This window comes from Fukomys damarensis, unplaced genomic scaffold, assembly GCF_012274545.1.
Source record: "Fukomys damarensis isolate Sample0158 unplaced genomic scaffold, DMR_v1.0_HiC HiC_scaffold_1, whole genome shotgun sequence".
NCBI lineage: Eukaryota > Metazoa > Chordata > Mammalia > Rodentia > Bathyergidae > Fukomys > Fukomys damarensis.
This window is the reverse complement of record NW_022900913.1, coordinates 30,743,868-30,757,931: the sequence shown is the minus strand read 5'-3', so window position 1 is coordinate 30,757,931 and position 14,064 is coordinate 30,743,868. Positions and strand designations below refer to the sequence as shown.

General features: G+C 41.7%; 1 protein-coding gene across 3 annotated transcripts in view; it reads left to right on the top strand.

The window, feature by feature from the left end:
- Window positions 1–300: 300 nt before the first annotated feature.
- C9 (complement C9) overlaps window positions 301–14,064 on the top strand; it is a 64,556-nt gene continuing 50,792 nt past the window's right edge. The window contains exons 1-3 of one of the 3 annotated variants that reach the window (XM_010607764.3): window positions 443–509; window positions 8,389–9,654; window positions 9,828–9,902. In XM_010607764.3, coding sequence (XP_010606066.1) covers window positions 9,883–9,902 — 20 coding nt within the window. In that variant the 5' untranslated portion in view covers window positions 443–509; window positions 8,389–9,654; window positions 9,828–9,882. Of the gene's footprint in view, window positions 510–8,388; window positions 9,903–14,064 lie in introns of all 3 variants that reach the window. The other 2 variants (XM_010607762.3, XM_010607763.2) reach the window with 2 other exon arrangements.

Here is a 14,064-nt window from a genome sequence, read left to right as displayed (position 1 = left end):
GTAAATTGGAGACCAGCCTGGGCTACATAGTGAGTTCCAGGCCAGTCTCAACTACATGGTGAGACCCTGTCTCAAAAAATAAATAAATAAATAAAATAAACAAAATTACACATACCCTCACCCAGAGTTTCTCAAGGTGAAAACTGCTAGGGGATGTTTGTTTGTTATTTAGTTTTTCCACAGCACTGATACTAACCTCAGCCACTTTAGCATGTGGGCTCATTGCCTATTTGTACTTATCAGGACGAGAAAACAGCAGCCTGAGAGTTACCAAATAACGTTCTCTGGTTGGACTTCTGAGTCCTAGCCCAAACTGACAAAAATCCCCGAGCACAGACAAACAATAATTGCTTCCTGTCCTCTGGCCCTTTGCAAATCAAACTTGTACAGGACCTGCTGGGCCACTCCGGAGGAGCTACCCAACAAGGCAGCATGTCTCCCTGCAGGAGATTGGCCTTCACGATCTGCCTTTTAGAAATAAGTGGGCTTATTTTAGGGCCCACTCTTAGGTGAGTGATGGGTTGTCTATTTGTCTCTGGAATTTTACTGTGGTGGGGTTTGATGTTTCAAATTTAATTCTAAACAGCAAAGTAGACAAAAATGTTAAGTCCAGCAGTGATATGTACAACCCAATAATTTAAATTTTAAAAAGAGATAAGAGAAAACATACAGTGATCTTTGCAAGTTTTCTTGGAAACCTACTGCTATTTCTGGAAATTTCTTTAAACAAGGCACTCTAAGGCCAAGATATTATTTTTAAACACTTGGAATTACAACACTGGTTGTCACCAGTGTGTGATAAACCTGGATTTATCAGTGCCTAGTGTTCAAAAAGTTTAAAATTCAGGTAATTAATCTCTTCTTCATTTTGTCTCAATGCCTAACAACTATTGGCTACACTGACCTTTTCCTGGCACATTAGGCAAAGATTAATTGCTTTGTTTCTCCTCCTCGGCATCCCCTACTGTGTCCCAGATGATGGCCTGGGGTTTGGGGTACTTTTGCTACCATTGAAGAAGCACCACAGTATAAACCCAATGGCTGTTCTTGGCTTGGTCCTCTTCCTCTGATCCTACGCAGGATTACAAAGCCCAGGTGCTATGGCTTGCACATGGCTTCTATTGTGTGCTAAAAGTATGGTCCCCAAGGTGGCTGTTGAGGTGGCAGAAACTTTAAGAGGTAGATCCCTGTGCTAAGAAATTAGGTTTCAGGGGGCCCCACCCTCACTCACAAAGGAGTAGGTCAAGTCTAATAGAAGTGGATTGGTTCCCAAAGTATGTTGTAAAAAATAGAGTGAGGCTGGTCCTTCCTGGCCTGTGGCTCTCTTTGTCACACACACGCTTCTTCTGCATGCAGCCATTTCTTCTTCTCTTTTGAGGTCAAGTGTGATACAGCCAAGAGGACCTCTTCACACAATCTGAACTTTGCAGCCACCCAAATCTTGGACGAAGTAAATCTTTATACCTTACCCACATTGGGCATTTTGTAATAGCAACACAATGGGGGAGAGCGCTACATTAAGCCCCGCTAGGAAGTAAACCAATTGGAGAGTAAATGTATCCTGAACATGAGCATGGCACCTAGGAATGCTGGAGCTTAGGGCCCCATGAGGCATCCTTCCCTCCATCCAGAAGTCACCATGTGACCCAATTCAGTATGATGAGAAATGATGACAGTATGGAATTATTCCTGGCTTCAATGGTCCAGCAAAGGGGAAACGCTGGTGCAAACACTGTTCCTCTGGCCAGATGCCCTATGATTGGGTCACCTGACTCTTGGTTTACCCAAACTCTCCTTTGGATTCTGATGCCCATTGCAAGCCCACCCTTGCTGCCTCTATAGTGAAGGCTGCCTTTCAGCTTGGGCTCCACTCGCCAAAGTTGGTTGTTTATGGGGCTGCATCTCCCAGGAGGGGGCTCACAGAGGTGCTGCCCAGACCTGCACAGGCTCTGGATCATTCTTTTCACCTCCTCTTCCCACATTACCTATGCAGCTTTATTCCACTCAGAAAAGATTTCCACTTTCCTAGCAGCTGTCCACAAAAGGAACTTTTACTTGGACCCAGCAGTTACTGAAAATTGTGTTAGCTCTCTTATATTTAACCTGACTCTCTCTTAAGTAAAAAAAAAAAAAAAATTTTTTTGAAATGCATTCCTGGATTGTGGCTCCTACTGATTAAAAGAGAGAGGCTGTGGGGAAATCTTAGTTGCTTTCAGATTTGTGCTCTCCAGGTCCTGGCCACACTCAGCTATTCCAAGGAGGACCAGAAGCCCCTTGGCTGGCCCCCAGCTGCCGGCAGCTTCAGTGCCAAGTTTCACCTGCCCTTGCACATTCCCACAGTCATGCCCTGGACGGTGTGTCAGGGTTAACTTGCTCTGAACACTCAGTGCTCTGCCCTTTGATAGAGGCTGAGGTCAACGCAGAAAGTTCAGAGACTTCAGTCACGACATGAGTCAAATAATTCACTTGATGAACAACTAAAGAAACAAAATTTACAAAAAAACTCTATAGACGTTTATGTGATCTCATCAAAGTGTTCCTCTGGAGCTAGGCTCCCGCAGCTCAGGCCATTACTTGTAAACCATGCAGGTTGGAGCAAGCAGCTAGACCTTCCTGGACTTCAGTTTTTTTCAACTGTAAAATATTGATCCTGTTCATTTCCCAAGGCTACTATAATCAAGTAGCACAAATTGAGTGACTTACACTGCGGTCATTGATTGCCTCACATTCTAGGGCAGTGGTGGAGAAACTATGGCATGTGTGCTGCTTGTGTAATTGAAAGACCTAGAAGCTTTGCCATCATGCTCTTGGGACTAGAAGTCGTAAATCAAGGCCTGGTCAGGGCCATGGTCCCCTTCCTAGTTTCTGGCAGTGGCCAGCAATCCCTGGCACTGCTTGTCTTAAAGATGCACAATTTCAGTCTCTGCCTCTGTTACCACCTTCTCTGTCTAGGCAGCTTCACATCACCTTCCTACTGTGAAGGTCTTTAAGATTTTTCCCTTTTTATGAGAACACTAGTCATATCGGATTTGCTACCACTATGATTTCATTTTAACTTGATCACCTGGGTAAAGACCCCACTTCCCAATAAGGTCACATTCTGAGGTATTAGGGTTTAGGACTTCAATATATCTTTTGGGGGGATAGTACATAAATCCAACCCATAATGATGATAGCATCTATCTAGCAAGGTTTTTGGTGAACATTAAATTGTGATACGTGCAAAGTAGTTAGAACATCTGCTGCTGGCACATGGAAAGAACTCAATAAATGTGTGGTATTTTTTATAGTAATAACCATTCTATGCCTTCTACTTTAATACCCTTCCTTATTTGAGAGAAGTACTAGAGTTACAGCCTTCAGTAGCTACGTGCTGCCACTACAGTAGTTATGTACCAACTACAGAAACCCACTACTACCAGTGAACCACTGGGGACTTCTAACCCTCTAGGGTTTGGTTGGTTGGTTTTTATTGTTTTGTTTTGTGAAGAGAAGTTTGCCCAGGAGAACAGGTTCTGAGGGGAACATCACCTGTTACATTTCTCAGGGTAGAATGGAAATATTAAAATCCACTGTGGGAGGAGAATAAGATCTTCTAGGACCATCCCACCTGGGATGGCTCCTGGCTGCCCGGTTTACTCTGCTGGAGAATTCCTTACCTTCTCTGAATCTGCTTCTCACCTGTGAAATAGAAGGAGCAGTAGGACCTGGCGTGAGGAGCACCACAGGTAACAAACACAATACGCTCAGCACAGTTTCCAGCAAGTGTTAAGTGTTCCAAGCAGGTAGCTGTCTTTATCCTCTCTTCTTCATTTGTAAATAACAAAATATACACATGGTTCCGAGATAAGAAAAATAAGGTGTACATTGAAAAATTTTGCTTTCCCCACTCGTAGCTTTTCATGAAATCTGTGATAGCTTATGTAAGTTGTTGAGGACATTTCCCATCCCATCCTACTCTATTTTTTAGGTAAACATATATTGGCTGCTTGTGTATCTTTCTTTCATCTCTTTACATAGATTAAAGCAGTCATATGTTATCTTATTCTCTCCCTTTTTTTTTTTTAATTGAGTTTATTGGTACATTTAGGGATACAGTACAGTTTCATTCATTGTTGGGATCATATACCTTTACATGGCAAGTCTTGTTTCTCATTTTTTTCCCCTTACCTCTGGCCTCCCTTCACCCCCTCCTCCCCTCCCCATCTACAAACACTTTATTTTCATCTTTTCATTCTCTCACATTTTTTTCTTTTCCCTTTTTGTTCTTCCCCTACCTATCACACCTTCCCTAAACCTTTAGCTCCTTTCCTCCCATTTCTAAATGTCAGTAATCTTATTAGAATCTTATGCATTGTTGCAGAATATTCACACCAGGGAAACTATTTGGTATTTACACATGTGGGACTTATTTATTTCACTTAGGAGTATATCTTCAATATGTATCCATTTTCCTATGAATGAATCTATTCTCTCGCTCTTTATGGCTGAGTAATATTCCATTTTATAGAAAAACCACAACTTCTTTATCCAGTTTCCAACGGATGGGCAAATAGGTTGTTTCCAAGATTTAGCTATTACAAACTGTGCCGCTATAAACATGGGTGCACATACTTCTCTGTGATATGATTCTTTTAGTTCTCTTGGAAAGATACCCAACAGAGGGATGGCTGGGTCAAATGGAACCTCCAGTCCAAGCTCTTTGAGGTATCTCCATATTGATTTCCATAGTGGTTGCACTAGTCTGCACTCCCACCAACAATGGAGGAGGGTTCCTTTCTCCCCACAACCCCGCCAACATTTGTTATTGTGTGATTTCTTGATAGCAGCCATTCTTTGTGGGGTGAGGTGGAATCTCAGTGTTGTTTTCATCTGCATCTCTCGAATGACCAGTGATGTGGAACATTTTTTCATATATTTTCTTGCTGCTTTCACTTCTTTGTATGAGAAATGTCTGTTCATTTCGGATGCCCATTTTTGGATCGGGTCTTTATATTTGGGGGGACTGATTGTTTTGAGTTCTTTATATATCCTTGATAATAGTTCTTTGTCTGAGGTACAGCTGGTAAAAATTTTTTCCCACATTGTAGATTGTCTCTTAGTTCTGCTAATGGTTTCTTTTGAAGTACAGAAGCTTTTTAGTAAGATGAGATCCCAGTTGTTGATTCTTTCTGCTAGTTCCCGTGCTACTGAGGATTTGTTCATAAAGACTTTTCCTATACCAATGTCTTCCAGAGTTCTGCCTAACTTACTTTCCAGCAAGTTTAATGTTTCTGTTTTAATATTTAGATCTTTAATCCATTTGGATTTTAATTTAGTGCATGGCGAAAGATAAGGGTCTAATTTTAATCTGTGGCAGGTTGATATCCTCTCTCCCTTTCTTTACAGAAGCTCTCATATTATACTTACTGTTGTGTACTTTGCTCTTTTTTTTTTTACATTACAATATAACCTGGCTACCTTTCTATATCAGTTTAAAGGCACTTCCTCATTCTGCTCACAGCTCATTAATTTCCTATTGTGTGAATAAAACACTGAGGTTACTCATCTCCTACCAACAGACACTTGGGTCCCTTCCAGTCTTTTATATCAGAAACAATGCTGCAAGGGATATCCTTATTTATATATCATTTTGTAAGTTGAATCGTGTAACTGAGATATAAAGTATGCCACTTCTCACTTCCCAGAAATGATATCACTGGTTCAGAAGGTAATAGCCTCTGTGACAATGCCAAGGTCATCCCACAGTTCTGTGGTGTTTGAATTATTTTGCACTTCCCCCAGCACCTTATGAGAGTACTGGTTTCCCCTGCGTCTGCCAATAGGAACAAGGGGCCAACTAGTTTGGTGTTTGTCAATCACATAGGTGGAAAATTTGGCAGAGTTTTAATTCACCTTTCTCCTATTGAGTCAGGTTGCACAATTTAAAAAACATATTTAAAGGTTATATGTATGGCTCTTATGGCAAAGTGCCCTTCAGGCATGTTAAACCAGGAGTCAGAAGACTTGAGAACATCTAGGAATGTGAGCTCTGGAGAGAAGCTTCTTGATTCCCATCCCTGCTGCCACATGACCTGGGTAGAATTCCTCGCTGTCTCTCTGGCTCAGTTCCTCATCTCTGAAGAGTGAGAGTAAGAGTAAGAGATATTTTACAGAGCCTATGTAAGAATTAAGTGGACAATAATATATGGCTTTATGCTTCTGACACAAACTAACCACTTACAGACATTAGCAATCATTACTTAATTTATTTCAGTTAAATTTATCTTAACCATTTGGAAAAAATACTCAAATATACTTTCATGGAAAAGATGAACCTAAAAGAAAATGAAGCTATCCAAAGTATCCATTTTTCTTCTTAGTTTGATTTTATTTCCCTGGGAGTTTCATTTCCATATTCAATACAAGTTAGAAGCTATTTATTTATCAACTTCTCAAACAAATACCCTAGGATAAACCAGTACAGCTTGAATAGCCTTTTCTAACTGGACTTTGCAAGCCATTCTTGCATTCTACTCTTTAAAGGAATCACAATGGCCCGGCCAGCTCCAAGAAAAAGTAGACCCTTCTTTAGGTGGGAGGAGTGTCACAGAATCTGTGGAGACATGTCTAAAGCCCCTAGGAGTATTCTTTCTCAATTCTCTGTAGAAGCTCTCCCTCCACCTCCGGTACTGTGATTCTCTCTACCCTCTTACCTTGCTGCATTTTCCTTCAGAATTCATGTGTCCTAACAGACACTGCATGGTACGTTCTCTGGTATACTTGCTTGCTGTTTCTCTCCTCTAGAAGATTATGGTGTGGATGTGGTCTGTTTTATAGCCCCAGCCACTAGTACAAGTCCTGAATCACAGCAGGCCCTCGATAAAGGTTGTTGTTGAATGCTGACTCATGGGGATCGTGGGGGGGGGCGGTTTTAGATGAGACTTGGAGAATCACTAAAGTCCTGAAAAGAATTTAGTGCTGGGCACTGCTGTTCTATTAGTTTTGTTATCTTCAGGAATTACATCAGTTAAGCCAACTGGAAGACCCATGGGTTAAGAATGTACTGCTAAATAACTTACATTTCTCTGCTCAAGGGAGCCACACTGTCTTATTTATTGACAAAAAAGATTCCTTTATACAGTTAGTACTTTCCTGCCTGGGCTGACCACGGTGTTCTGGAGTGTGAACTGCTGCTGAGCCTTTGTCTAAGCTGGAAACTTCTCTTCATGGCAGGAGGATGGGACAAGGCATGCACTTATGCCTTTCCTTTAGTGCATTTCTGGCCCAGAGTTAGGCCTCCTACCAGGTTGATTCGACATCGCTTTGAGCTAGGAGGTGTCTCTCAAGCAGAGGTCAAAGCACTTGCAGAGCCTTTGTACTTTATAAACACATTTCATGTAAGAATCAGAAAGTGCTCTCAAATACTTCATAGCTCAGCCTAACGTCTCAGCACGATGATAGGCAGGTGGTGAGTACAGTATATATGCAGTCCTTCAGCTACAAATGATAATCTGCTGAGTGAGTTAAAGGGGCTGAGTGGTGGTGCTAGGCTCACAGTGAAATCCAGAAGGAGCCATTAAAGATCATCCATCTCCTTTCCTTATATTTTCGCAGCATACTTAATTCAACAACATTTGTTTTAGCAACATATATTTAATGCATTGTTGCTTCCTAATAATTCCTCTGAGCTCTACCTTTAATTGTTCCCCCGGGTATTAAGACACCTGGCACAGGGGCAGTGAAACAGTCCCTAGCGCACAGTTTATTTTTGCCTCATTTGACACCAGTTATTTGTAAGCTCAAGACAGATCCATGGAGGAATCAATTGTCCAATTAATGTACTTTACCTGGAGCTGTTGTATTTTAAAAACTAAACTGAATTCTTGTTAACTCATTGTTATCTTGAAATGTCTGAAACCCTGAAGAATTTATTGAACAAGCTATGACTGCTAAGCTTATTTCAAGTAGAATTTGTGTTGGGGCAGGAGAGGCAGCACAAAGATGGGAAAAAACTGTACTAATCTAGAAGAGAAATGTAAGTTCTAAATCTACAACGGTCCAACTTGGAATAAGTTCTTCATTTTTAGTTTCCCATCTGTAAAAAAAAATTAATGAAACGAATCAAATGTATTCCTCAAACATAGCTTAGTTTCTCATTAAGCCTTTACTCTAAGAAAGTGACCCATTAAAGCCAGCAGACAAGGATAAGGTATTGCTTAATCAAACACATGTGAGTGTGAGTGTGGGCTGAATTGTGTCTCCACAAATTTGCTATGTTGAACTCCTAATCCTTAGCGCCTCCTAATGTAATTATATTTGCACTTAGAGTCTTTAAAGTGATAATTAATTTAAAATTAGGTCAAAGGGTGAGCCTTACTCCAATATAACTCCTGTCCTTCCAAGCAGAGGAAATCTGGACACAGAAACATACAGAGAAGTGATGGTGAAAATGCACGGGGAAGACGGTGATCCCTGAGCCAAGAGTGAGAACTCAGAAGAGACCAGTCCTTGTATACTTTGACCTCAGATTTCTTGCCTCTAGAATTGTGAAAGAAATAAGTTAAGTAATACCTTGGGCCTATTATCTAGAGGGACAAGGATGTGGTTAGTGAGCATCACCTTCAGGGACAGAAGTAAATTCATATCAAAGGCCAGAGGGTAATGAGAGATCGAAAGCAAAGACCTAGTGCTCGGTACTAAGTCTAAAATGTAAGCCAAACTTATAGAAGAAAACAAGTCTTTAAGAAGTGTCTTATTAGGGGCTGGAGAGTTAGCTCAGTGGTGTCACCACCTGCCTCACAAGCACAAGATCCCAAGTTCAACCCCGCTACAAAGAAAAAAAGAAAGAATCACAAAAAGTGTCTTAGTCACTTTCTCCTTGCTGAGATGCAATACCTGATACTCGAAACTTAGGGAAGGAGAGGGTTATTTCGGCTCATGTTTCAGTTCATAGTTGGCTGGCTCCAACGCAGGATAGCATGACAGAGATGTGTGCTGGAGGAAAGTTGTTCATGGCATGGTCACCAGGAAGCAGAGAGAAAGAGAACGAAGATAGGAGGTAGAGGCAGGGAAGAAGACATGGTATGACCTTTCAGGCCACACCCCCAATAACCCATCTTCTCTGATCAGGCTCCACCCCCAACATTATATTTATCAATGAACTCATCAGTGCAATAATCCACTGGCAATTTTCACACCCTGGTGATCTAATCACCTCCCAAAAGCCCTACTTAGGATCATGAGGTTTTGGGGGGACATCTAGATATAAACAGTAAGAAGAAGCTAAGAATGAAGTAAATGAGTGTGCCAGTAGTCCTTTTGGGCTTTAACACAAAGGGTATCAGAGAACTGTCCAAAGGAACTGCCAGGTTCACTGGAGCAGGGTCTAGTCACTTCACATGAACAGAACAGCTGGGCTCGAGGATTATCACACCACAGCCTGGACTCTAGGTTTACTCACGAAGAACTGAACCTTACTGCTGAGTATTTGCAGTGGCTTTTACCTTTCGTTTGTGATCCTCTACTGCTAGATCCTCTGGACCAGCACTCACTGACACCAGTCTGAACTGCGAGTGAGCATGACAGAGTTAGGATAGCCCTGCTCCATAGCATGCGGCTTCTGGAACCCTGGAGAGACGCTGAAACAAAGTGCTAATATGTTACCAGTTCAAGGTAACAGGAAGATATTGTGAAGATCCATAGAGATGCTAGTAAGCAAAGCCTAGTGTAAATTCTCAGACAAGGATAGCTCAGCTCAGAGACCTATTGAAGTCAATGGTGGCCTTAAGTTTGTGTAGTTTTGACATAACAAGTACCCCACATCTATTTGAATTCCACCCTTTCAGATATCTTGGATTTCTACCAAACATTGCAAGCAGTATTTTTTCAACACTGTATGACATGAAAATCACCTCATCTGGGTAGGTATTTAGAAACATGGGTATCTGTAGGCAACTTCAGAAAGCCTGATTTAATTGGTATGGGATGAGGATCAAAATTTTATAATACACATTTCTTAAATACTTATTTGTTTTTGTGGTGCTGGGGATTGAAGCTAAAGACTTGCACATGCTAGCCATGCATGCACTCTACCACAGAGTTATATCCCCAGTCCAAATTCTTATTTTTAATATCTGTGATGAGGACACAGGACCAGTATTGAGATCCACTGTTACAGGACATAAACCTGCATCTGCCAGAGCTTCTTGGGGCCCATCAGTTCCATCAGTTCTGTTCGCATTAGACAAGGCTTTAATTTCATGGAGATTTTCTAGCACAGAATTTCTCAACTGTGTGATTTCTGACACACACGGATACCCAAATTTAAGGACAGCAGATTTTTCTAGGAATTTTGGCAGCCTGTATGATACATTTTTAGTCTGTACTTTTAATAGATAAAAGCTAAGCAGACTTCTTGATATTCTGGATGGTTTGGGGAAGGGTCAGATTTATAAAAATGGCATCTCCATGCAGGATGCCTGCCTGAATGACAAATCCATGTGTATTTCACAAAACCATGTGAATGGTTCACTAGGAGATCAGTTTAGAAACATAAAGGCTTACGTCTACCCAAGACCACGTGACCAGGAATTGGCTTCCTCTTCTTTCACTGAGTTATTCACTTATTCATTAAAAAACGCTTCCTAAGAGCCTATTATGCCTCAAGCACTTCATCTGCAAGCTGAACAGGACATAAAATTTCTTAGTCTCACTGGTATTTTTGACTAGATTATAAATTCAGTTTAGTTTAGGGAATCTTGGTTTTCATTTTGCTTTGTTGTTTTGAACATCACTGTATCTCCAATGCCTAGACAATAATAGTCAATTAATAAGTATTTGATAAATTTATTAATTATCTAATTAATTAACAATAAAATATGTCCTTGCAGAGGTGTTTACAATATAGTGAAGAAGACAAGGATGCTGCAACAGTATGTACACAGAAAACTACCCCAGGAGGTTAGGAAAGGTTTTTAGGAGGAGAGTGTTGAGTGAAGAAAGTCAAACATAAAAAATTAAAGGCACAGCCAGGTGTGTGGTGCACACCTTTAATCCCAGAACTTGGGAGGCTGAGGCAGGAGGATCGCTGTGAGTTTGAGACCAGCCTGGTCTACATAGTGAATTCCAGGTCAGTCTCAACTACAGTGAGACCCTACCTTTAATCCCAGAACTTGGGAGGCTGAGGCAGGAGGATCGCTGTGAGTTTGAGACCAGCCTGGTCTACATAGTGAATTCCAGGTCAGTCTCAACTACATAGTGAGACCCTGTCTCAAAAAAAGAAAAAAATTAAAGGCATATATTTCATGGATTCTGTTATGTGAGGAGCTCAAATTATAAATTAATTAGAGTAAAATAAGGAGAGATTGTATGAGACAGGGAAGTAGACCTTTTGGAGAAGGGGAAGAGGATCACAGAAATGGGGGGAGGAATGCTGGGGAGATAAAGGGATCAAAAGTGATCAGGAAATAATATATATTATAAGTTTCCCCCAAATAAACATAACTATTATGTATCACAAACACACACTAGTAAAAATGTGTCCTAGCTAAGATCAGCATGGTGATCAAGAGGCTAGCATGATGAGAGACCTGAAGTCTTGAGAAAAAGTGGCTCATCTAACAAAGTTAAGCTCAGTGTATCAGGGACTTAGGTAGAAAAAAAGCAAGGCTGTAGCGTTTGGAAGGGGCCAGGCTATGTAGAACTCTCGGGGTTATGTGTATTTGTTTCCTGTTGCAATGGTAACAAATGACACAAACTCAGAGGCTTAAAACACAAGTTTACTATCTTATAGGTCTGAAAGTTGGAAATCTGAATCCGGTTTCACTGGGTCAAAATCAAGGTGCCAGCAGGGCTAGATTCCTTAATGGAGGATCTAGAGAAGGATCCATTTCTCTGCTGTTCCAATGTTCCAGAGTTCCCTGCATGTTTTGACTCATTACCTCTTCTTCCATCTTGAGAGCCAGCACCAACAGCAAGCAGCATACCTTTACAAGCCTTCAGTTTCTCCTGCCTCTTCTGCTCTCACATCGCTCAAGCTCACTCTTAAGAGCTCCTGTGATTAGAAGAGGCTCACTCCTTCATCACAATCTGCCAAGTCTCTTGCCATTTACAAGTTGACAGAATACAGGGATTAGGACATGGACATCTTTCGCAGCTGTGGTTCACATCACATTAGAAAATTGTCTTTAGAGTGACGGGGAAGCTACTGACAGGCTTCCAGTAGGGGAATGATAAGATCGTGTTCTCATTTCAAAGAGATCCCTCTGGATGCCTGGCACAAACTCAGAAAGGATTGTAGTCACCTATGGGAGATAAATGCTAGTGCGGACAAGAGTACATCTGGAAGAGAAAAGGAATGGCGGATCTGAGAATCATTCACAAGACTGTCAGCAACGGGTGTCAGTGGTTGATTAGATGTCAGAGATAAGGACGAGGGGATGCAGATCGACAAGTAACACCCAAGACTGGCTGGGATAGCTGCATAAGTCAAGGAGCAGCTCTGAATGAGAAGGAAAAAATAATGAATGAATGATTTAAGAATCCATTAAATTCTATGAGCCTTGAAGATACACAAGTGCATATATCCAGTTGGGAATGAAATTCAATAGTTTAAAATTCAAGAGAAATGTCTGAACTCTGTGGGTATCATTAGGACACGCACAGAGAAACAACAGCTCTGGAGAAACATGGAGAAAAAGAGAAAGACAGAAGCTTGCATAGGAGAGCAGAGACAGCACTAGGCAGAGAACAATATATTGTCACTTGGTGTAAGGGAAGAGAGTGCTTCGAAAAGCACGAGTGGCCACCTGCCTTCAAGGCTGTGAGGAAGTTTCTAAGGTCAGGACTGAAAGGAACCAACTAGGCCCACAGCTGTCATTGTGTTCTTGGGCAGGAGCAGGGCTTGCAGGGCGAGGAGCAGGCGACCGGGCAAAGCTACCTTTCCAGACACTTGGCCAAAAGCACAGAAAATTTAGGAGAAGCAAAAGAGGCATGGAGGGTTGAAGAAGGAGATGAGGTTGCTGGGGGATGAGGAAGAAAACTGAACATACTTACTGCAGTTTATTGAAGCTGTGTCCTTGTGAGGAGCAGGAAGGAGATGGGGGCAGCTGGAAGAAAATATACAGTTCAGGGAGGCTGTTCTATGTGTTCACACCTTGCCTTTTCTCTGTTTAATGTCACAGACTTGCACTCATTGTATTACAAATGGCGAGGAGCTGGTTACAGGGAATGGCTTGAAATGGAGGAGATTTTCAATTAATTACTCTCCAAGTATAGCCTAGGTCCAAGTTTCCTTGAACGAATCAGCTTTGTCTAGTGGTCCCCCTTGTTCAGGTCGCCTCACTGAAAGGATAGGTGCCCGGTCAGAGAAGCAGAGGCAGGAAGTTTGTACGACTCTTGTTTGGTAATGTCTGTTTTCGTTATGTTTGTCTCATTTCTGTCACTGAATGGAATAATTATCCAAGGTAGGGTTGGATCTAGAAGAGATCCAGATGGCAAGCCAACGGCAAAAGGAAAGCTCAACACTAAAAGTGCCCCCAAGCATTGGGTACAGGAGTGGGAAGGGGACTAAAATGCATGATGCTCAACCTCAGAAAGAGGAAGAATGAGTTCTGAAGTGAGTGGGGTGTGGCGTGGCAAAGCTTTCAGTGTGGAGCTTGTGTATAGAATCCCGGAGCAGGAAAGCCCGGGTGAGGAGGTTCTTGCTGCAGTAACGGCGGGACTGGCTGCCTTACATCTGCAAGAGAACCAGGCAACTGGGAATTTTGCCAGTACCTCAAGGGAGGGGAGGTGTATACAGAAAGTGAAACAAGATTTCTCGCTTCATGATCTGTTTGAAAATATAAGATCAATCAGTGTAAAATATCTGCCAGGTTACTTGGCTAGTTTTCTTTGTGTTATTGTTCTTATTGGTAGGTTGAAAGTTAAATTAGCATGCATTACACAAATTAAACAAAAAGATGCATTGAAAATACAAAATAACATGTGATAAAGTGTCAAATGGGACACAGGGTAAAAGGATACGTAGCATTAGGGCTGGGGATTTAGCTCAGTGGTTCCGCCGCCTGCCTTGCCAGTACAATG